The 23,415-nt window shown below is 38.7% G+C and overlaps 1 protein-coding gene across 1 annotated transcript in view; it reads right to left on the minus strand.

Annotated features, from left to right (window-relative positions):
- The window catches only part of ASIP (agouti signaling protein), a 142,009-nt gene that overhangs the window by 87,407 nt on the left and 31,187 nt on the right, over positions 1-23,415 (minus strand). Inside the window, exon 3 of the mRNA XM_077769368.1 lies at positions 7,609-7,748. Coding sequence (XP_077625494.1) covers positions 7,609-7,748 — 140 coding nt within the window. The remainder of the gene's footprint in view (positions 1-7,608; positions 7,749-23,415) is intronic.

Genomic DNA, 23,415 nt, shown 5'->3' on the forward strand with positions numbered 1-23,415 from the left:
TATATCTTACTCAGTTCCCATGTGGGAGGCTCTGTAAACTAACTGGTAAAGTCGGGTGTGATTGTGATGATGCCAAGGCTGCAATAGATTAAATCTATTTGGATGGGCAGGACATGGGCCCTAGCCCTTCCCCCTGACACTGTCACAGGAAATTCTCAGCTATTGACTCAAAGCTCTGAGTTAACATGACAAAGTAGGATTCCTGAAGAGATTTAGAACTTTTTAAAAATTAATTATTTATTTAATTAATTTATTTTTAAACTAAGTAGGCTACATGCCCAATGTGGGGCTTGAACTAAGCCCTGAGATTAAGAGTCACACCCTCTACTGACTGAGCCAGCCAGGGGCCCCAAGGGACTTGAAATCTTGCTGAGACTTCTGATTAAGAGCATAGCTGGCCTATGACCTTGGGTTAGAAAGACTGTGGAGGGACAGTGGCAGAGCCCACGGAAGCTCTGCAAATAGCTTGTCTCTAGAAGCAGATGAAGTCTGTCTGCTTCTATGTGCCCTAAAACAGCAGTCTACCAGCCCCAGGTGAGGAAGGACTGCAGCTAGGAGGAGAGGCATCCTTTCCAGAGACAGAAATAAAGCAATAAGAGCACTTGCTCCTTCCTCAGTGCTTTCGAGCAGCAGAAGGGATCAAAGCTGGCCTGACCCTACAAGGATGTTTGTGAGTCAGTGTGACAGAAGGCAGGGCAGAGAGATGAATGCAAGGAGGGTATCACTCTGGTAGAGTCCTCATTTCCTCTAGGTGACCTTGCCACTCTGAACATATTTCCATAACATCTCTCAGTTTCACCATGTATTATATACTTGTTCACATTTCCTTGATTTTCTCAGACTTTATCCATGTGGCTTTTTTAAGGGTTTGCTTTATCTTACACTCAGGGGGAATGAATATGTAAGCACAGAGGTTCTGAACACGAGACAGAAGGTGTAGTGGAAAAACCTTGGCTTTTGAACCTGAGCTCTGATCGTTGTTGGTTGAGTGACAGAGAAAACGTTTTGTTTAACCACCCTATGCCTCAGTTTCCTCATCTGATAAATGCTTCATAGGGTTGTGAAGCACTTCATGGCACTCAATACTATCATTGTAGAAGTTTCATTTACTACAAATATCTTACCTTGCTTATCGTTTCAAAAATTCCTATCATTATAATGGTCTCTTTAGGCCCAAGACCTGAAAGCCCTCCAATATGATGCTTATATTGGAGAAATATGATTCTGACCCATTATCAGTCATTATCTCAATCCTGAGTTGGTTTAGGTCAAGGAGAGGGCAAGAATGGGTCAAGAACAGTAACCCTGGTTGAGTTGGAGTTGAGGAAAAGAAATGTTTCCTAAGCTTCAGTCATTTCAATAACAGCATGAGAAACTCAACCATATCCCCATATCACCTATATTATTATTTAATTTTTTACAAAATCAACTATCTTTTCCAAAACTTAAATACATTGATGTGAAAAGGAAAATTTATATCATATCAATTCATTTGTCATGAAAAGAATATAATCCTAGGAAAGAAAATGAATTAATAAAACAATGTTATTAAATTCTAACCAGCTACTATTGCCAGAAAAAAAACTCTAGGCCTGAGGTCTATTTTTTTTTTTTTTGGTTGACAAGAAGATTGATAAGTGTTGGATTATGTTAAATACATATATTAGGCCCAAATGAGAATTTATTCTACCTGTAAACCAGGCTTGAAAGAGGACTGCAAAGGGAATTATTTTCTCATGATGTGATTCTTTATTATTTTATGCTTGTCCATTTACCACCTAAAACCATGTTCTGGTTTTAGGACTCAATATCATCTCATGTACTATCACTGGTACATGCCCTAAACTTTTAGAAACAAAAATTTTGATGCATTAGAGTAAATCAGGCCTGGGATGTGGGAGCTAAAACTGGGGCTACTAGATACTGGAAGTAAATCAACATAACCAATAGAGGATCTTCAAAGGCCAACTTCACTTCCTTTACAAGTTTGTGTAAACCTTTTTACAACATTTTGTAAATTTTGTAAGATTTCTTTTTTCACATTCTCTCTTGCACCTAGGAGAGGGTGGCATGCATAATAGATGTTCAATAAATACCTGGAGCAGGCTGACTGAATAAAATGGTATTATTAGACCAAATCGTCCAAATAGGACTCTAGGGACCCCAAGAGAAAGACAGGTTTTCTGAAAGGTACTCCCTTATCTCCACCTCCAATGGATACAGGCTCAGCCTAAAATCTAAGCAAGGTATGGAAATGCCATAAATTAGCAAAATAAAATTGGTTCTAAGGACTGAATCTTGAAAAAAATTATTCTTTCTCCTCTTTTGAACTTGGAGATCTGGCTTTTTTGTTTTAAATTATCTTTTTAACATTTACTTATTTTTGAGAGAGAAAGAAAGAGTATGTGTGTGAGTGGGGAGGGGTAGAGAGAGAGGGAGACACAGAATCTGAATTAGTCTCCAGGCTTCTGAGTTGTCAGCACAGAGCCCAACACAGGGCTTGAACTCTCAAAGCACTGAGTTCATGGCCTGAGCCAAAGTCAGTCACTTAACCAACTGAGCCACCCAGGCGCCCTGGAGATCTGAATTTTAATAAAGAACTTTCTTTACTCTTGCAGGGGTCCCGTCCCATTTTCAAGTGGCAAAACAACTTCAAAGTAGGTTCCCCCTCATAATGAAGTGCTCCAGATGTGTCTTGCATTTAAACCACTAAGGAACACTCCTTATCTGCTATATGTAAGGGACTGGTATCCTAAGTTTGTATCCATTTGAGTAAATTTTCTTGATTTTGTACAGATAACATGAGTGATGATACATAGTATCTGTATCTACTATTTATAAAATAAATATCTGAGTTTCTCAAAGTCAGTTTAGGAAATTCAAGGCCCTCCTAAGAGAAAGGTGAAAACACCATCATTAGACATTCAGCCCTGAGGAAGCCCACCTTAAAGTTAATAGGCCTGTAGACAGAGATGAAACTGACAAACCTTATGTACTTGGCCCTAGTCCACAGCAGGGAATTTACTTTTCTTCTGAGAAGGGACTTTAGATGCCAAAGGAAAACTAAGACTGAAAATAAACTCCTCTCAGGGCACCTGGTGGCTCAGTCTGTTGAGCATCTGACTTTGGCTCAGGTCATGATCTCAGGTTTGCGGGTTTGAGACCTGCATTGGGCTCACTGCTCTCAGCGCAGAGCCTGATTCAGATCCTCTGTTCCCTCTCTCTCTGCCCCTCCCACGTGCCGGGAGGCGCACCAGCCTCTCTGGATGGCAGTCACAGCAAGGAAATGGCAATGTTTGCACAGCTCCTGCCATGAAAAACAAAACTGGTATCTTCTTCTGCTACTACTGCCTCATGTTGGAAATAAGCCTGCTGGTATTGACCAGGCCTCACAATATTCCATACCAGACCCATATTCTGAACACAGATACCTCATAAGGAAAAGCATATTCCTGCCTTTACAAAAGAGATTTTAGATAAAAGCTCTCTGGATCATTGTCAAAAGGCTCTTTCTATAGGTTTTGTAGATCCAAGACTTAGATAATAAAGGGGCCTAAGAAAACAAGAGTTACAGTTGAGTCTGGTCCCATGTCAGAAGAACCTAATTTATAGTTACTTACTAACTGGTGATGTATGGCAGTCCCTTCCTCAAGGCCTACACTCCACAAACATCCACCCTTACACTGGCAGCTGGGATGAGGACAGATAAGAGTAATTAAAACATAAACCCAGATGCAATGACTGATACATATAGAGCCCCCTTTGGTAGTTTCCACAAACAAACCAATTCAGAAACATTCATCTTCTTGAGAGCCAGACAGAATAACTCCTAGCTTATCTATATACAACTTAACCTATATGTTATCCTGTTTTCCACTAAGAGCATCCTGTTATTTCTTTGGTCATAAATTCACTATGATTAGGATAATTCTGCAATTGTCATCGCAAAAGACCTTCCATTGTAAAAGAATTCCTTTTTCTGACCTCATATTGTTTTTGAAACTTTAAATAAAGTCACCAAAACCAACAGGACAGAGATGCCTGCCTGGTGATCAGAAAGAATCTCGGGGCTCTCTCACTCTCTCACTCACCGACACCGTCCATCCTTCAGGGACCCCTGGACCTGCCGGAGCCGGCTCGGCCTCCAGCACCCACGCTCACTCTCTCTCTTCCAAAAATAAATAAATATTTTTTTAAAAAACCCTCCTCCTGGGGCGCCTGGGTGGCTTAGTCGGTTAAGCGTCCGACTTTCGCTTAGGTCATGATNAATTTAAAAAAAATAAAATAAAAAACCCTCCTCCTTTCATAGGGTATAAACCAGCTATGGAAAGATTTCAGAAATCGTTTGGCCAATGAATCTTTCTGCCCACCCTAGTTTAGTGCTGATGCTCTGTTCCCAGATTCTAGCAAAGAACCAGCTTCTGTGAATTATTCATTTACGACTATCAATGGATCATCAATGGCAACTTCTAAACAACCAACTTGTTCCACTTTGTTCCCCTCATTTGTTAATCAGTGCATTCCCAAAGATTACACATTTTGATTTTCAACCCAAGTTAAACATAATGAGGAACCCTATGACTGCCAAGTGCCACTTTAAGTCATTGCAAAGTTAGATTTATGTAACCCTGGGCTATTAATGACCTCAAGCTGTGGGACCACTCCTCTAACCACTTTATCTGGCCTCCCAGATCTTCAGAGCTTTCAGGGATAAGGGACCTCTATACTCTCCTGCTCCCTGGCCTCCTCTGCCTCAAGGATTTCTATCTCCCAGGATGTTACCAAATCAGCAGGAGTTTCCCTGGTGTGACTTATTTTGCTTTAAGGCTACTTTTCTAACACATTCCTAATATGAAAGCAGCCTAAAATTAAAATGGACAAAACTTAATATTGGACTACAAAGGGATTTGGTGCAATTGAATTTCAGGCATTGTTTGGGTCTCCCTGGAGTTCAGTCTGCTGTGAAGGGACCTCCTTTCCATGGCTTTGGAGCAGTTTGATAATTTGAAACATTACTTAGCCATGATAGACCCCCGGTACAACCAGAATCCAACAGATTTCTCTCTCCCTCTCTTCCTTCCTTCCTTCCTTCCTTCCTTCCTTCCTTCCTTCCATCCTTCCTTCCTTCCTTCCCTTCCTTTCCTTTCCTTCCTTCTTTCCTTCCTTCTTTCCTCTCTCTCTTTCTCTCTTTCTTTCTAAATTATTTTGAAAGAGAGAGAGAGAGCATGAGTGGGGTAGAGGCAGAGAGAGAAGAAGAGAGAATCCTATACAACTTGATGCTTGAACTCACAAACTGTGAGATCATGACCTGAGCCAAGATCAAGAGTCAGACCCTAACCGACTGAGCCACCCAGGCACCCCACCTCCTTTTTAAAGTGAGCTCTATGCCCAGTGCAGTGCTTGAACTCATGACCCCAAAGTCAAGAGTTGTATATTCACTGACTAAGATAGCCAAGTGCCCCTAATAGATTGCTTAGTTAGCACTTCATCCAGTACCATTCTCCAAGTTGAATCAGTACCACTTACTAGCTATGTGACCTTAGACAAGTTATTTAACCTCACTGAGCCTCAGTTTCCTCAGATGTGAAATAGGGGCAATGATACTCCACAGTGTTAACATGAACTTTAAATGAGCTATGATATGTGTAACACATGGTATGTGCTCAGTAAATTCCAGTTCCTTTAACTCTACATTCTACATTTTAGAGAGAATGTACTTACCTGCTTCATCTGTTGCTTCATAGGTGGTATGAGGCTTGGGTTGAAATATTCCTCAAGGGTACTTCTAGGAAGGATATGGGTGAATATCCTATGAAATAACAAAAATTGATCTCTCTCTTTCTCAGATTACATGGTAAGACCAAGAGAGCCTCTGTCTGAACTCGGCTGTATTTCAAAAAATGCTTGCAATGTTCATTTCTGGGACAAGTCTATTAGTATACCTAGTCTTTAACACAGCCCAGTCCAGTACCTTGAAGATGGCAATATGGGGTGGAATGTACTAGGTCATATGTCTGGCTCATTTACAGGACTCTTGAGAGTAAAAGTACTTGTCCAAGAACATGACATTACCAGGTCCATATTCTAGGTAATTATTTACATGACTCACAACTCTTTGAAGCAGGAATCCTCTCTTATTCATTATCTTCTTTAAGTATCTACCATATTGCTTTGCACATTGAAGGCACTCATTAAATTGGCTTGACTCAGTATCCTAGAACATGAAACTGAAGGGAAAAAAATGGAATTTAACATTGCTAGAGAGCAAGATCCAGGTTTGACTAAAAGAATCAGGAAGAAACCAGAGGTGGTCAGAATCTTTTCTATGTATCAGATTTTGCTGACATAACTTTTATTTTGTGGACCTTTACCATCTATTAGAAAGTTATCACTGCACTCAAGCAGACTATCTTAGGAATAACTGTAGCATAACTGGCTTAGGAATAGCCAGTAGCATAACTGGCTAGAACAGTGGCTGAAATAGTTTTGTTCCTGAAGCCATGCCTAGTTACCAGCAAATGATAAGACCTTTTCCCCCTACTGTAGGATGGGTTAAAACAGTAAGACACCAGCCATTTTGAACTGCCATGGGGCTAGGTGCTTGGTTCAAATCCCCTCTGCCCTGGATAGGTTCTATTACTTAAGAAAATTTAAGTTTCTCAGTCAATCATTACCTCCTCTGTGTTTTGTCCTTGAAGCTTATGGAGTATGTGTTACTATAATTCATTAGTTAAAATACCCCTTTCCCTTGGGCCGCCTGGGTGGCTCAGTTGGTTAAGGAGCCAACTCTTGATTTTGGCTCAGGTCATGACCTCAGGGTTTGTGAGATAGAGCCCCACATTTCACTGTCAGTGCAGAGTCTGCTTGGAATTCTTTCTCTCTCTCTCTCTCACTCTCTCTCTCTCCCTGTACCTCTCTCCTGCTTGCATTCTCCCTCTCTCTCTCAAAAAAATAAAAATTTCCCTTTCCCTTAAAACTTAGTTTTGCTACTTTCAGGCTCACTATTAAGATTTTTTTCCCTGAGAGCTAACATGAGATTGTTCTAGATTGGAGGAGACAGAAGTAGAAAGAGTGACTTAATCCTAGAATTCACTGGGGTGTGAGTAAACTGCTAATGGGGTTGTCTCCTCCACTAGATTTTAACATCTAAAGGCAGGGTCACTCATCTGTGTCTCCCTACTGCCTAGTGGGGTTCCATGGTGGCTATTCAATAAATGCTTACTTATTAATAAATAAGTGAAATATAATCAACATTGCAAAAAGTTATGGTGTGAAATTGGTATATTGGTAATATGCACTAGAGAAGTGCAGAAGAAGAAATCATGGTGGGCCAAGATGGTCAAGGAAGGAGGAGAAAAGTTCCATGGAAGAATTTGACTCTCTGTATAGAGGTGGATGAAATATGATAAAAATATGGGTTTTCAAATCTCTCAAACTCTGTGAGCCTCAATTTTCCCTCTATCCAAACATTTACATTAAAAGATAGGGACAATAAATCTACATCAGACATAAAGAGTAAATGAGAGAGGTATATAAAGTAATTAGCACAGAGCACGATGCACACAAAAGAATTATCTTCCCTCTGTAAGTTTTCTTCCTTTTACTAACCTGTATAGTCTTTCCATTGGATTTGAAGGCTGTCCTGACAGTGTTCTGGAGTTCACAGTATCATTTCTTTCACCAACCAAGGTACTTTCTAGACACCAGAGGAATATGGAAAGGTATTCCAGGGAGGCTTTGTTCTCTCTCTAAGGAAATGAGATAAATAAACAGTCTAAATACTTTCTATCTTCTATCCTTGAGTGCATATGATTATGAGAGACCTTTGCTAAGCAATGCATCTCCAATTTTATTTCCACTTCCACATCACAGAACTTTATTATCAAAAGATTTCTTTGAGATAATTTAGAATATATATTTCCTTTTACATTTTTAAAGAAAAAACTTTAACCCAAAGCATTAACAGATCTGCTCTGCTAGTTAGTGGCAGAATGGCAGAACTGTGAACTATACTTGGATAGTTTTTATGTGGACATGTGTTTTCATTTCTCTTGGGTAGAATTGCTGGTTCATATTAGAACTATATTTAACATTTTGAGAAGCTGCCAAACTGTTTTTCCAAAGTAGCTGCACCCCTATCTCTTTGTTTCTGGGAGCCTGGTTTTGCAAGGAAATTATGGTTCATTAACCAGTACTTTGTTGTTTTGTTTTTTTTTAATTTTTTTTTTTAATGTTTTATTTATTTCTAGGAGAGAGAGAGAGAGAGACAGCGTGAGCAGGGGAGGGTCAGAGAGAGAGGGAGTCACAGACTGAAACAGGCTCCAGGCTCTGAGCTGGCAGTCAGCACAGAGCCCGACGCGGGGCTCGAACCCACGAACCGCGAGATCATGACCTAAGCGAAAGTCGGACGCTTAACCGACTAAGCCACCCAGGCGCCCCATTAACCAGTACTTTAGAAAGGAAATAGATACTGGAGAGAAACTAGATCTCCAAGCATGCATTAAATTGGCCATTCATGTGGTTCAAATTCATACTATCTATGTAGTTCAGAAATGTTGAACTGAGTAATTAACATAAAAGTGGGTTTAGAACTGGTGAGATCCAGAGATGTTCATAGACTGGGTGAACCTAAAAGTCTATACCTAGACAAACTATAATTTAGAATAGCAGCAAAATAAATGTTTTGAAAGACCTACAGAGACTTAGAACATTTACCACCAAAACACTCTTGCTGCAAGAACTATTAAGGAATGTACTCAAGCCAGAATAAAAGTGAACCAAGAAAGAAATATGGGAGTGCAAGACGCAATGGTGAAAAAAATTTGTTACACATGTTGATACATCATGCTGGCTTATGAGACTAGCATACACTTTAAGCTAAAAAACAAAGGCAGTAAGAGAAGAAAAAAATTGTAGGATAATCTTATCCATAAACATATTGCAAAATTCCAAATAAAATACAAACAAATCAAATTCTATTTCATGTTCAAGAAGGATATTACCACAGGAATGGTTTATATTAGAAACTTTATTAATGTAATTCAAAACTGCATGGTCATCTCAGTATGTATCCAAAAAAATTAAATAGAATTCAACCCCCATTCATGATTTTGCTCTCATCCTTTACTTATCTTTATACTACCTTTTCCCATTCCCCTCCACAGAGGAAACCCCGTACCCAAAATCTAAGGCAGGGATCCATCTAGAGAATATGGATTCATGTTTTTTGCAAAAGAGAAGGAGGAGTTATTAGGATATATCCCCTACTATTTCCAACTCTGATTAAAGTCTTCAGCAGAGTCTTCAGAATATCATACATGACATTTTGAATATAAGTAATTATGCCCCACATCACAAACTTGCCTTGCTGTCTTCAAGTACCCTGACAACCTAATTTGCAGCAGACAACTTTGCCTCTGACTTTTAAGACCAAAACAGAACTCCCTATTAGTAAACTCCCCCCAGTTCTTTCTTTTTTAAAAAAATGTTTTTAATCTTTATTTTTGAGAGACAGAGAGACAAAGTGTAAGCAGGGGAGGGGCAGAGAGAGGGAGATACAGAATCCAAAGCAGGTTCCAGGTTCTAAGCTGTTAGCACAGAGCCCGAGGCGGGGCTCAAACTCATGAAATGCAAGTTCATGACCTGAGCTAAAGACAGCCGCTTAAGCGACTGAGCCACCCACGTACTCCTCTCTTTCTAGGTCTTCTACTTCTTTCTTTCAACCTCACTAAGAGTCCCCTCTCCCTGTTCAAGGCCTATTCTTTCACTACACCTCTTGGTCACTCCTTGCCCCCATCCTTTCTCTCTCTTCTATTCTTACCTTCTTTCTGGATATAGGACATTTTGGCTAAGTGCTTAAGTCTTCTCTTTTCTACTGTTCTTTTCTTCCTTTCGGTACCCCTCCCCTTTCAAGTTCCACTCCATTTTCCCTTTCCAGCCCAATTCATTTCCTTAATTGCCTTTCCTTTGCACATTCCACTCTTTCTTCAACCCTTTATAATGTGTTTCTCATCCCTCCCTAACCACTCTTTCGAAAATGCTCCCCATAAGGTCACCCTCAATCTCTGAGTTGGAAAACCTGTGGCTCCTTTGTACCCATTTTCCTTGGCATCTTTGCAACATGTGGCCCTGCTGACTTCTCCCCTCCCAAAACACTATTCTGCTTCGGTTTCTATGACATCACCCTTTTCCTCATTCTGTTTCTCTGGTGGCTGTCTTCAGACCCACTTGATAGACAGCATCATCATCTGCCAGCCTCCTAAATGTTAGCATTGCCAGAAGTCCCAGAGCACCTAAACTTGTAAGATTTTTGTGAAGGTTAAATGAGATACTGCATATAAAGTACTTTGGCACATAGTAAAAATCACTCAATATATGGTTAGGATGTTGATGATGACAGTGATAACAACTTCACTATTTTCCCCCAGTTTCATACACTGTTTTTGAGTGATCTCACCCATTCTCAGGGCTTCACTGCCCACTCACAAATTGATGATTCTTAAGTCAGTATCTCCAGAGTTTGAGACTTTTTACAAAACACATATTTTCTCCTGCCTATCAGGTATTTCCTGACTATTACTATGTAAAATTGTGTACCCTTATAGTAGCCTTTATATGGCTATTAATACTATAATTTTGTGTTAACATCTTGGCCTTTCCCACTACCACTGGGTCTTCATATGCAGCACATTCCCATCAGAGAGCAAACCCTTCTCCCTCAAGATCAGAATCAAGTGGTACTTTGATAATTGGCCCTTGAAAATGACAGTATATCTTCATAAGTGCATATGCCTTTCCTGATCTCACTTCAGAATCACTACTTGACTGGGAGCTCACTAATGTCATGGATTATTTTATTAATCTCTGCATCTCTAGCACCTGGCATGGTGACTAATATATAGTGGGTACTTACTGAATGTTCCTGAATAAATTAATGAGTGAAATTAGGACTAGCTTATGTGTGTTCCCAAACCCTCTGTGTGCAGGAAATTAAAGCTAGACTTGGAATTTTTTTAAAAAATTAATGAAATAACACTTTTTATGAATTTGATTAGCTTAAATGCAATTTAGTGAAACCATATTGCTGCTTGGCTTAATACAGTTTGTCTTAAACATTAACTTTGTTAATTTATAAAGCCCTAATCTATGCCTTCTTCCACATGTTCCAACATGTTCCAGATGTTGCATAACACCATTAGCAGTGAATGGGTCAGTAGCTTCTGCATTTAGGCCATAATACCTATGAAGAAGTCTCTGAATATGTGTAAAAATAGTCCTAATTGTTTGTAGGTGTATATATACACTCTGAGTGATTTCCTTCTCTGGCACTTATCAAAAGAGCACTTGTCTTTCTTGTGGAAATCAGTCACGTTAGATGCTCATTCATAAAAGAAATTGCCGTGTATTTAAGACACCCAGAAAACACAGCCATTCATAGGCATGTTAGTGATATTGGTGCTCAATAACCTAATAGCCTTCCTTCTAAACACAGTCATCAATTAAAATCTTCTGTGAATCTCAATGAGCTAAAAAATTAAATGAAGTCAAAGACAAATGAATCAACAACGAGCAACATACTGTAGTCACAGATAATTTTCTGGCTTCTGAAAATAAAGATAGTTTCTATTCAGTCTCAATATAGAGGTACATAATAACAGATTTTTCCAAGTATTGTGATGTTATTAAATAAAAAATAATTTTAAATGATAATTTCATTCACTGGAAAATATGTACTGAGCTATGTAGCAGGCACTATAGAGAGGAAAGATAGCTTATAGATTGGAGGGGACCACAGATTAATAAACCAAATACAGGAAAGAAATTCCCAGGCAGAGGCAACAGCCCATGCAAAGGCACAGAGGCTGGAGACAGGACAAATGTTTCCATAAATAGGTCCATGTGGCTAGAAGATGGGAGCAAATGTAGTTTGGGGAGATGTTGAAGTTGGAAAGAGAAAAAAGGGTCAGATATGCTGTGCTAAGGGGCCCTTATTTTCCCTCTACTACGAAATTTGGATTTTATTCAAGGAACAGTGAAGAACTCTCTGATAGTGGTGAAAGGAGAAGATTAGTATGGAAGGAAATTAGAGGTAGGAAGATTAGTTGGAGGTTATAGTAAAAGTCCAACTAAGACATTAAGAAGGTCCAATCTAAAGCAGTGGGGATGAAGAGTATGGGTTAACATTTTCTCTTTTATCACTAACGTTAAGCAAATTTATTAGCATGCACCTTGGTATAGTTTTATTCAATTTCCTGTGTTTAGGGAAACATTCAAACATTCATTGAAACCTCTTGGTTCTGTGGCTTTATATTTTTCATCAAATTAGAAAATTTTTCAGTCAATATATCTTCAGATATTTTTTCTGTACCTCCTTTCCTTTGGGGACCTCAATTATACACATATTAGATCACCTGAAGTTGTCCTACAGCTCACTGATGTTCTTTTTTACTTTTAAGCCTTTTTTCTCTATGTGTTTCATTTTATATTGTTTCTACTGCTTTATCTTCAAGTTCTTTAATCTTTTCTTCTATACTATCTAATTTGATATTAATCCCATCCAATATATTTTTCATATCCAATATTATATTTTTCATCTCTGAAAGTTAGAATTAGGCCTTTTAAAATATCTTCTATATCTCTACTTAACATTTTCATTCTTTCCTCTAGCTTCTTGAACATTTGGAATACAGCTATAACAACTGTTTTAGTGTCTTTCTACTAATTCTATCTCCTATGCAGTTCCTGATCTGTTTATATTGATTGCTTTTCTCCTCATCATGCATCATATTTTCCTGCTTCTTTGCACGCTGGTAACTTTTATTGGATGCCAGACATTGAATTTTATCTTATTGGAGCTGGTACTCTAAGGATAATATTGGAGCTGGTACTCTAAGGATAACTCTCTTTGCTCTTTTCCAGTGGCACTTTACTCAGCCTCAGGTAGTTTCCTCAAACCATGTTCTGATCAGTATTATCTGAAGACTCAAGGGAGACTCTCTGCAGATCTCTGGACTGCTCTCTCCCTGTGCAGCTCTCTTCTCTTCTCAGAACTCTGCTCTGTGAATTCTAGCTGCTTTGGCCCTCCTGGATTTTCAGCTCCATCTTCTTAGTTCAGGGAGATTGCTGAGCTCCATCTGGATTCTCTCTACAATAGCAGGACTTAGAGTCAAAATATACCATGAAAATAAAATCAACATGACTTGATAAACAATTAGAGAGGGAGGAATGGAGGATATTGACAATCTGAATGGTAGTGTCATTCCCCAAGCTGGGGGATTCATGAACAGAAACATAGACTGGGAGCTGGACAGGAAAGGGGAGACAGGGAGCTTGGTTTAGTGTATGTTAAGGATGAGATCTTTATGGGCTTAGATAGCTGTATATATCCTTCTCATGCTCAAAGGGAACAAATGAATTAGAGGTGGGGGTTTCAGAGGCATGAAGTGTAGAGTTGAAAGAGGACTTCAGCTACCTCCATTATGACTTCAAACCTTTTAATTGATTAAATTCTTCTTCCAATTTATCTCTTAACTCCGGTAAAAGACACTAAGAACAAACTATCCCCTGATGGGAACCAAAACTATCCCCTCAAGCAATGATGACTGCCATGAGCCAGCAAGACTCCTGCCCATAACTGACCCCAAGACAATGATCAACTTGATCTTCACTGCCCACCTGTATGTACCCACTGACTTTTGTCTCACATTTTCCTTATATAAACATGGAAGTATTTTCAGCACTTTGGAGACAACAGTCCTCTGTCTTCCCAGTATTGGTCTCACTGAAATAAATTCCTTTCCTATTTCACCACCACCCATTTCTCTGCCTTTGGATATTGTCACTGGTGGGTGGCCGAACCTGGTCTATTTGGGACTCCCCCAGAACCAGATGCTCTTGCACTGCTGCACCCTAACTACAGAGTCTGAAGCCATTGATTAGGTCATCCAGGTAACATGTACTGAACACAAAAAGAGAGTAGAAAATAGAGTATGCAGTATTCTAATATTTGAGGTGCTATAGAGGAGGAAGTCAGTAAAGGAAACTGAGGAGTACACAGGGAAGGAAGAGGGGAGCCAAGAGAGATTTGTCATTAAAGCCAAGAGATAAGAGGAATTTTAAGACAGACACTATATTCTCTAGGGTCCAATATTCCAGAAAGGTCAGGCAAGATAAGAACAGAAAATTGTTTTTTAGCAATTTGGAAATCACTGGTAACCTTAGAGAAAGTTTTTTTTTCCTCCTTAGTAGAATGATCTCCATTGACTTGTTGATTTGTTTGTGCACTCATTCATTCATTCATTCACTCATTCAATGGACACTTAAGTACCAGTGTCTGGGGACATAAATAGGGATAAGAGATTCTACCCTGAGGGAAGTCCCTATCTAATAAATGACTGATGTACAGCTTGATAAGTTTTAAAACAGAGTGAAGTAAGAAAGACTGGTTGGTAGCACAGAGGGAAAGTCAGAGAATCTTCCCCAGAGGAAACTGTAATTGAAATCCAGAAAGATGAAGACGGGCCCATCATCTCAGAGAGGACTGGAGAATAGGAAACGTGCGGAGTAAAAGCCCAAGAAGTAAATATGCTTAACACTCTGAATTCCTTATATATTAGGCTAACAGAATTAGTGATTCTTGGTAGATCTTTAAGAAACAGAACCATATTCTAGGGGCACCTGGGTGGCTCAGTTGGTTGAGCATCTGACTTCTGCTCAGGTCATGATCTCATGGTTTGTGAGTTTGAGCCCCGCATTGGGCTCTGTGCTGACAGCTCAGAGCCTGGAGCCTGCTTTGGATTCTGTGTTTCCCTCTCTCTCTGCTCGTGCTCATGCTCTGTCTCTCTCTCAAAAATAAATAAACATTAAAAAAGAAAGAAAGAAATAGAATCATATTCTAAAAGGACTGAAAAAGAAAGATCAAACCTTAAGGGAAGGGTACAGCCAGCAATGAAAAGGGTCAAAAATGCAGTTCTTAAATAAATGGCCTAGGAAGTCCCTGGATTGTTCTCTCCCTTCTGAAGTCCTTGCCTTGCTTGCACTGACCAAGTGCTAACCTTGTTCCAGCCCTAGAACATTACCTCCTAAATCTAAAGGTGATGACTTTGTCAATTCTAATCTCATCTTTCTTAAGGGACCAATTTGATTTTCATATCTCACTGTGTGAGTAAGAAGAAGAAAATATTTTTCTTGTACAACTTAAGTTATTTTCAACTAAAACATTACATAGTGTTGGTAACTTGGCAAGGATAGTTTTTATTGACAAACATGAGTGTATTGATTCCTTAATTTTAAACTTCTTATTAAAAGATGAGGGTAGGGGTGCCTGTGTGGCTCAGTCAGTTAAGCTCAGGGCATGATCTCACAGTTCATGAGATTGAGCCCTGAGTTGGGCTCTGTGCTGACGTGCAGAGCCTCCTTTGGATTCTCTGTCCCCCCCTTCCCTGCCCCTCCCCAATGTGTGTGCACATGCTCCCTCTCTCAAAAGTAAACATTAAAAATAATAAAGGATGAAGGTATGAGAAAAATGTAAAGTATTCCTAGAAAATGATGAGTATAACTTTCAAATAACCTACTCTGAAGATTTTTTTTGTTTGTTTGTTTTTTGCATAAAAGAGTAGCTAGTCAATTCTAGCAAATTTAAAAAGAAAGAGTTTAGAAACACTTGAGTGGCTCAGTCAGTTAACTGTCTGACTTCAGCTCAGGTCATGATCTCACAGCTTGTGGTTTCCAGCCATGCCTCAGGCTCTGTGCTGACAGCTCAGAACCTGGAGCCTGCTTTGGATCCTGTGTCTCCCTCTCTCTCTGCCCCTCCTCCCACTCACATTCTGTCCCTGTCTCTTTCTCTTTCTCTCTCAAAAATAAATAAACATTTTTTAAAAATTTTAAAGAGTTTAATAGTAGGAGCTTCAAGTTCCCCTATTCTTCATCCACTACATTTAACACCAAAGAAGTCAAATTCCAGCAAGCCTGAGGAGAGAAGACAAACAAGAACAACTTAGAAAGTAAGAAAAACCCAGCCTTTCTCTTGGGCTTTCTTTTGGGGAGATTGTGTTTGTCCTTTAATGCCTACTTGACTCAGCTGCAGGAAGGAGGAAATTGTCAAATGTTCACAGTTACCCTGTAGGAGGCATAAGAACATTTGACAAATGTTTTCCCTACCTTGAAGACCAGCTGTTCTCTCCTCAGACGTTTTCCAAAATGAATTTTTTCATCTTTTAAAGAGCTGCAGCTTTCCTACAGAGGAGAAAACTGGTACCAGCTTCCAGAGAGGAAAAAGTCTAAATCTCATAGAATTCTCTACATCAGGAGAAAAAACTATGATATTCACTTTGAAGTGTTGTGTTTCTAGGCCTTCCCCACTTGCTTAGAAACTTTACACCATCCAACTCTCCCCTCCAAAGCAGATGTCTATGAAAAAGAAGAGGAACAGCACAAAGACATTTTTCCAATGGTAATTCCCAGATGTGAGCTACCCAGAATCAAGTGCAGCCCTGCTGTCAAGTTCTAGGACAATCATGCCAAGTTCTCTTGACACATGCTTTTATGCAGTTTTGGCAAAAGAAGCCTAAATTTAGGAATGTGACAAAATTCTATCCTTTTCTCTGCTGCCTCTCTTCTTGTGCTAAAACTAAACCTTACTTCTCTAATCATATATGATTTATGTATGATTTGTGTCTAACTCTAGTCTGTTTAAGACTAAGATAATTAAAATATAACTGTTTTAGGTGTTCGTCCTAACTGCTATTTATCCTAATATTTGAATGGAGGTGACAATAAGAACAACAAAGTATATAAAGCTCTGTGCTTCCTAGGTGGTACAAAGAAGCTTTCTTAGAAAAAGTTGTAGGGGTGCCTGGGTGGCTCAGTTGGTTAAGTATCTGACTTTTGATCTCAGAGTCATGAGTTCAAGTACCGCATTGGGCTCCATGCTCAACAACAACATAAAAAAAAAAAATAGGGTGTTCAACCCAGTTGGTTGAGTGTCCGATTTTTTTAAAATGTTTGTTTATTTTTGAGAGAGAGGCAGAGTGAGAGCGGGGGAGGAGGAGAGAAAGAGGGAGACACAGAATCCAAAGCAGGCTCCAGGCTCTGAGATGTCAGCACAGAGCCCAACGTGGGGCTTGAACTCACAGACAATGAGATCATGACCTGAGCTCAGTTTCAACTGTTAGTAGTTATTTCACTCTTGATCACACACAAGACACTTAGCAATTAATCAGCATGAACTATAAGAATGGGAGAAACAAAAAGAGGGTCTTATTTACTGAGCTTTACTTGAACTAGACTCCCAAGATCTGCCACACAAGTCAGCTTTGATAAACTCCACGATGAACTCTTTCCTGTCTCAGGGCTATAAACATGTTGTTTTTTCTGCCTTGACTACTTTCTCTTCATTCTTCTCAGGACTAACCCTTACTCATCCTTCAGGTTTCAGGGTAAATGTCATTTCCTCAGCCACCCAAAGTGAAGTTCTCACTATTATTCTCATAGCAATGTGTCCTTTTCCTTCATAAAGTTTATCACAATTTGTAATTATATCTTGTTTATATGTTTACTTATAGTTTACTTACTATTCAACTCTCCTACATAAAGGTAAGCTCCATGAGGGCAGGTATTATGTCAGTTTTATTCACCCACTCCACACCTACCACCTGACAAAAAGCCCTATGTTCAATATATCTGTTGAATGAATAACAAATGAATCCCTGGTCTCATCTGGTGACCAGTTGTTGCCATGCGTTCTAGTTTATAACAATTTTGTGGATTATCAAGGAAGATGGTTAGTATTCAGCTTCAAATTTAACTAATAGTTTTCTTATGTGAAAACGTGTCTAACTCCTTTGAAGAAACATTCTCCTCTAAGGTATGGTCTTTAGAAGCATTATGTGTGGTCAACTAAATCATTTTTTTATTTTTTATTTTTATTTTTGGCTTTAAAACTTTATTCACTTCAAAACCTTTATCAGAGACACAGTTCTGTCCTGGGTAAATCATCTTTTTTTAGGGGCGCCTGGGTGGCTTAGTCGGTTAAGCGTCCGACTTTCGATTAGGTCATGATCTCGCGGTTCGTGGGTTCGAGCTCCGTGTCGGGCTCTGTGCTGACTGCTAGCTCAGAGCCTGAGCCTGTTTCAGTCTGTGACTCCCTCTCTCTCTGACCCTCCCTTGCTCACGCTGTCTCTCTCTCTCTCCCCTAGAAATAAATAAAAAACATTAAAAAAAACACACACACACACACAAAATAAGCATTTAAAAAAAATCATCTTTTTTTAAAAGTTAAATAAAATCTTACATCAAGGAATATATATTCTATGTTTGCATTGTGTGAGGGATATAATTCACATAAATATTAATTATTATATATAAAAGTAACCCCAAATCAAAATTTCCAGGAGTCATTTCTTACAAACAATAGTATGATTAATAATGAATTGACATTAATCAGACACATACATATGCAATATTAAAAATAATAGTTCCTCTCCTTACCCTTGAGGTTCTCATACTTAAAGAAATAAAACATAAATAAGTAGTCTGAAGTAGGAGACACTTTGGGGAAAGTCTTTGCTTTCTTACTTTTCTAGTTTCTTTTCTGATTTTACCTTTTGTTTTCATACTCCCTCTTATGGCTATCACCTGTTTTTCTCTGCTTTTGTCTATGTGCTTCCTTTCCTTTGTTTTAGTGATATATTTTTCCCTTTGTTTTAGTGATATTAAACATGTCCCTCAAATTCTAGCATTTACTGAAATCAAATTGCATTTTTTCTTTCCTGGGAATCAGATCCAAATAGCCCAGAGAAGAGTCATATTTTTCTCAGATGTTGATATAACTACTACCCACCAAATCTTATGACCTGGGGCTCCTCTTCTATAAGAAAGATATAGTCTAGGGCTCACATCTAAAGCTCATGTCAGTTAACTCAATAAATCATACCTACCATTATGCTCTGTAATGAGTATCTGCTTCTCATTCCCACCTACAGACATCAAAATGTAAGTATACAGCTCTTTAAAAAAGACTTTTCATGCATGATCTCATTTAATTCTTTCAACAAATTTGTGAGGTAGATATTACTATCACCTTCATTTTACATAAAAGGCAACTGAAGTTCAGAGTGACAAAATGACTTTCCCAAGGTTACTCACCTAGTAATTGCCAGAGTTGAGGCTCCAAGTGGGATCCCAACTTCATAACTTGTGGTCTTTCTTCCACATCAGAAATAAATCTCCATAACAAGAGTAAGAATAGAAATAGAGGGGTAGTTGGCTCAGTCAGTTAAATGTCCAGCTCAGGTCTTGATCTCAGGGTTGTGAGTTCAAGGCCTGTGTTGGGTTGGGCATGAAGCCTACTTAAAAAAAAAAAAAAGGAATGGAAACTGTGACAAGTAAAGGAATATGATCCAAACTTAGGGAGCCTTATAAAACCATAATATGATTGAAGAATCTTTCACAGAGCTTCCTACTGCCTCATTCCACCTACCCTTTTCTTTCAAAGCAAATGTGCATAAGCATCCCACATAGCAGAACTCGTTCTAGTGGGAAGAGTCATCAACTGCGCATAGGCCACTTTATATGGATTATTTTCTAATCAAATAGGAGTCTGAAAGTAGTCTCTCTAACTCAAGCCCTTATCAACTCTTGTTTGGACAACTCCAAAAGCCTCCTAACAAGGCTTTATACCTTTGTTTTTGTCCTCCTTCAGTCCATCTTCCATACTATTACCAGTAATGTTTCTGAAGTAGAGATCTGTTCATGTCCTTCTCTACTTAAAATCCTTCCCTGGCTTCTTACAGGCTTAATTCTGTTTCCTAAAAATTCATATGTTGAAATCCTAACCTCTAGAAACTCTGATTATGACAGTGCTTAGAGACAGGGTCTTTAAAGAGGTAATTAAATTAAAATGAGTTATTAGAGTTGGCCCTAATCCAATCTGACTGGTGTCCTTTAGAAAAAGGGGAAATTTAGACACATACACAAACAGAGGAAAGACCATGTGAAGATACATGGAGAAGACAGCCATCTGCAAGCCACAGGGAGGCCTCAGAAAAAACCAAACCAGTCAATACCTTAATCTTGGACCTCTATCCTCTAGAATCATAAGAAAATAAATTTTTGGTAAGCATCCCAATCTCTGATATTTTGTTATGTCATCTCTAAAAATACAACTTCTTGATGCCTACAACTTCCTGATGCCTACAACATAAAATGGAAACCTTGGTGTGGCATTCCGTTTCTTTCCTGACCCAACTCCTGCTTCTCCAGTGTTATTTCTGACTACTCCCTGTCTTTGACTGTACACTCTAGAACACTTAATGTTTCTTGTCTCTATGCCTCTCCTTGTAGTCTCTTTTTCATTTTATTCTCTAAGATTTAGCTCCTTAGTGCCCTTACCTCCAGGCTGAAAGAGTTATCCCTCCCCTACTGATGTGAGGTCTTGAATGGGAGACACTGTTTAGTTTATCTTTATGTCTCCAAACTCCATCCACTGGTCTGTTCACAGGCAAATGTCAATACATATCTGTTGATCTGAACTGAGAATAAGTGGAGAGGGAAGAGTAGTAGGGAAACACTGCTCCATGGTGAGAAGTCAATTTACTCCTCTGTGTCAAGGCTTCTAGCTGACAGCTTCCATGTCTAATTTCAAAGTAAGAAAAAGCTGGCACTGTGGAATTCAGGACACTGAGAACATCATTTATGAATTTCATCTGTCTCCATTGTGTCCTTTTTCTCTAGCCTTCAGTTCCTTCTTTATTAGGTTCTTCAGAGTCCTAATTCTGTCTAAATGTGGGTGTTTCCATGAGGCATAAGTAATTCCTGGAGGATATAGGGATTTTTCTTTCTCTCTCCCTCTGTTCCCATTTCTCCCTATGCTTTATTCTTATTCTCTCCCACCATAGAAGGGCTTCTTCTATGCCACCAGGGAGGAAAGGTGTAGCATCTTTAAATTTACACAGTTGCAATTTTTTTGCATCCCAAGTGGAAAAAAAGATTATTTTTCTTCTGGGAAAAAAACTCTAACTTTCTTTGGTCAAATGTCTGTTCCTCAGATCAGTTACTGTTGTAGGGGAATGCAGCGCTATGATGTCCAGGTCTGAGAAAAATTCTCCATGCTGCCCTCCCTCCTCTCCTGGCAACACACACAGATGCTTTGGCTAGTGGGGTGGGGGTAGAGTCTTCCCAGACAAATTTATTAGTTACAACACATATTAGAGTGCTGACAAAGACTTGTACACAAATGTTTATAGCTGCTTTTTAATAGCTGTAAACTGGAAAATACTCTAATGTCTACCAATAGGTAACTAGATATGCAAATTGTGAGATATAAATCTAGTGAAATCTCAGCAGTAAAAAAGGATGAACTACTGTTATACACAACAACATGGGTGAACCTCAGAAACATCAAGCTGAACAAAAGGAGCCAAACATGAGTATACACTATATGATTCTATTTCATTAAAACTTTAAAAAAGACATACCTAATTTATAATGACAGAAATCTATAGTGGTTGTCTAGGAGTGTAAGTGTAGGACTGACTGAAAAGGGGGCACAGAGGAATTTTTTGAGGTAATGATAAAATTTTATAGATTGAGTCATGGTAGTTACAAAGGTGTATTCATTTGTCAAGTCACCAGGCTATACACTTAAAATGGGCGCATTTTACTGTACATAAATTATGCCTTGAAAATGTGATATTAAAATATATATATATATACACACATATATAATGTGAATACAGAGCTTCTATGATAATAATCAAAATGTTGATCTTTCAGTACAAAACCCAAGATCCTTGGACCCAACTCCACTTTAGTCAAACCTCTAACTGTCCCTGCAGCCTTGTCTGTCATTGTGCCCCTCTCCTAGATTACACTTTGGCATTCTCAAATTAATTTCAGCTTCTTAAAAATTCTAAGCTGTTTTCCTGCTACCAAGTCTTTATGCACTTTATGCACTGTGCCTCTGCCTATAATAATAGTTCACCAGGCAAACAACTCTATCTTGGGACTCATCCAGCATCACCTGCACTGCCTTTCTAGATTGCTTTAGGTAGCATGTACAGATTGTATGTCCTTTTCTCTACACCACACAATAGACAGTCTCTTGCTTTCACTTGTTTGCACATTGGCTCCTCTACTAGATTCTGAATTCCTAATTAAGGTCAGGTATGAAAGAAGTTTGTTCCATCAAAATAACTTTAGGGGTGTTTAAAATACTTGGAAAATATAGATTAAGCTAAAATTTCTTAAATGCTTACTGTGTGCCAGGAATTGCTAGAATTTTTCTTATTCTGATTAGGACTACTTGGTCTTTGACTGTGATATCAGTGTTTCACAGGAAATCTATAAGTTGAACCAGTATAATCTAGCAACACTGGATTTCTCTAAAATGTCAAACATTCTCCTAAACATTGTTTTAACTACAAAGAACTTTTCTTCTAATTATTAAATCCATATGTATTTCAAGGAAAATGTAATTCCTTTTTAATTCATTCACATGCAATCCATCACAGTTTTACTTTTAAGAGCTATTTGATGTTCCAGACGCCATTAGAACCCCTATAATGCCAATTTCTGAGAAAATGAGGATGCGGGTAAAGTTAAGCAAAACCAAATGTTACCAAAATCCTCAAGGATTAAAGCAGCATCTTTTTTTAATGGAAATTATTGTTTTTATATTTTATTTTATTTGGAAATGATCTAGATATTAAATAACTGACCTGGGCCGAAGTCGGATGCTCAACTGAGCCACCCAGGAGCCCTGGGAATGGCATAAAAATTCAAAGTGCTGAAAAGGAAAAATTTGCAACCAAGAGAAGGACAAAATAAAAGGATGTAAAATATTATATCAAATATCTGAAACATGGAGAGGATTAAGAATGAGTTCAAGCACTCACAGACCAGACTGCGAGATCATGACCTGAGCCGAAGTCAGCCGCTTAACCGACTGAGCCACCCAGGCGCCCCTATTTCTTGTATTTTTAATATTAGCTTTCTGACTAGGGTGAGGTGATATCTCATGGTGGTTTTGATATATACTTTCCTGATGATTAGTGATGTCGAGCATCTTTTCATCTGTCTGTTGGTTATCAGTATGTCTTCTTTGGGAAAATGTCTATTCAGGTCCTCTGACATTTTTAAATCAGATTGCTTGGAGCTTTTTTTTTGTGTTGAGAACAAACTGGTGGTTGCCAGAGGGGAGGTAGATGGGATGATGGGCAAAATAGGTGAATGGGGTTAAGAGGTACAAATGTCTAGTTATAAAAGAAGTAAGCCACAGAGATGAAAAGTACAGCATGGGAAATATAGCCCATGTCAGTAGCACTCTAATAATGTTGTACAGTGACTACACTTCTGGTGAGCATGGAGTAATATATAGAATTGTTGAATTAATATGTTATAAACCTGAAACTAATATAA

Source organism: Crocuta crocuta, unplaced genomic scaffold (assembly GCF_008692635.1).
Source record: "Crocuta crocuta isolate KB4526 unplaced genomic scaffold, BGI_CrCroc_1.0 scaffold445, whole genome shotgun sequence".
Classification (NCBI taxonomy): domain Eukaryota; kingdom Metazoa; phylum Chordata; class Mammalia; order Carnivora; family Hyaenidae; genus Crocuta; species Crocuta crocuta.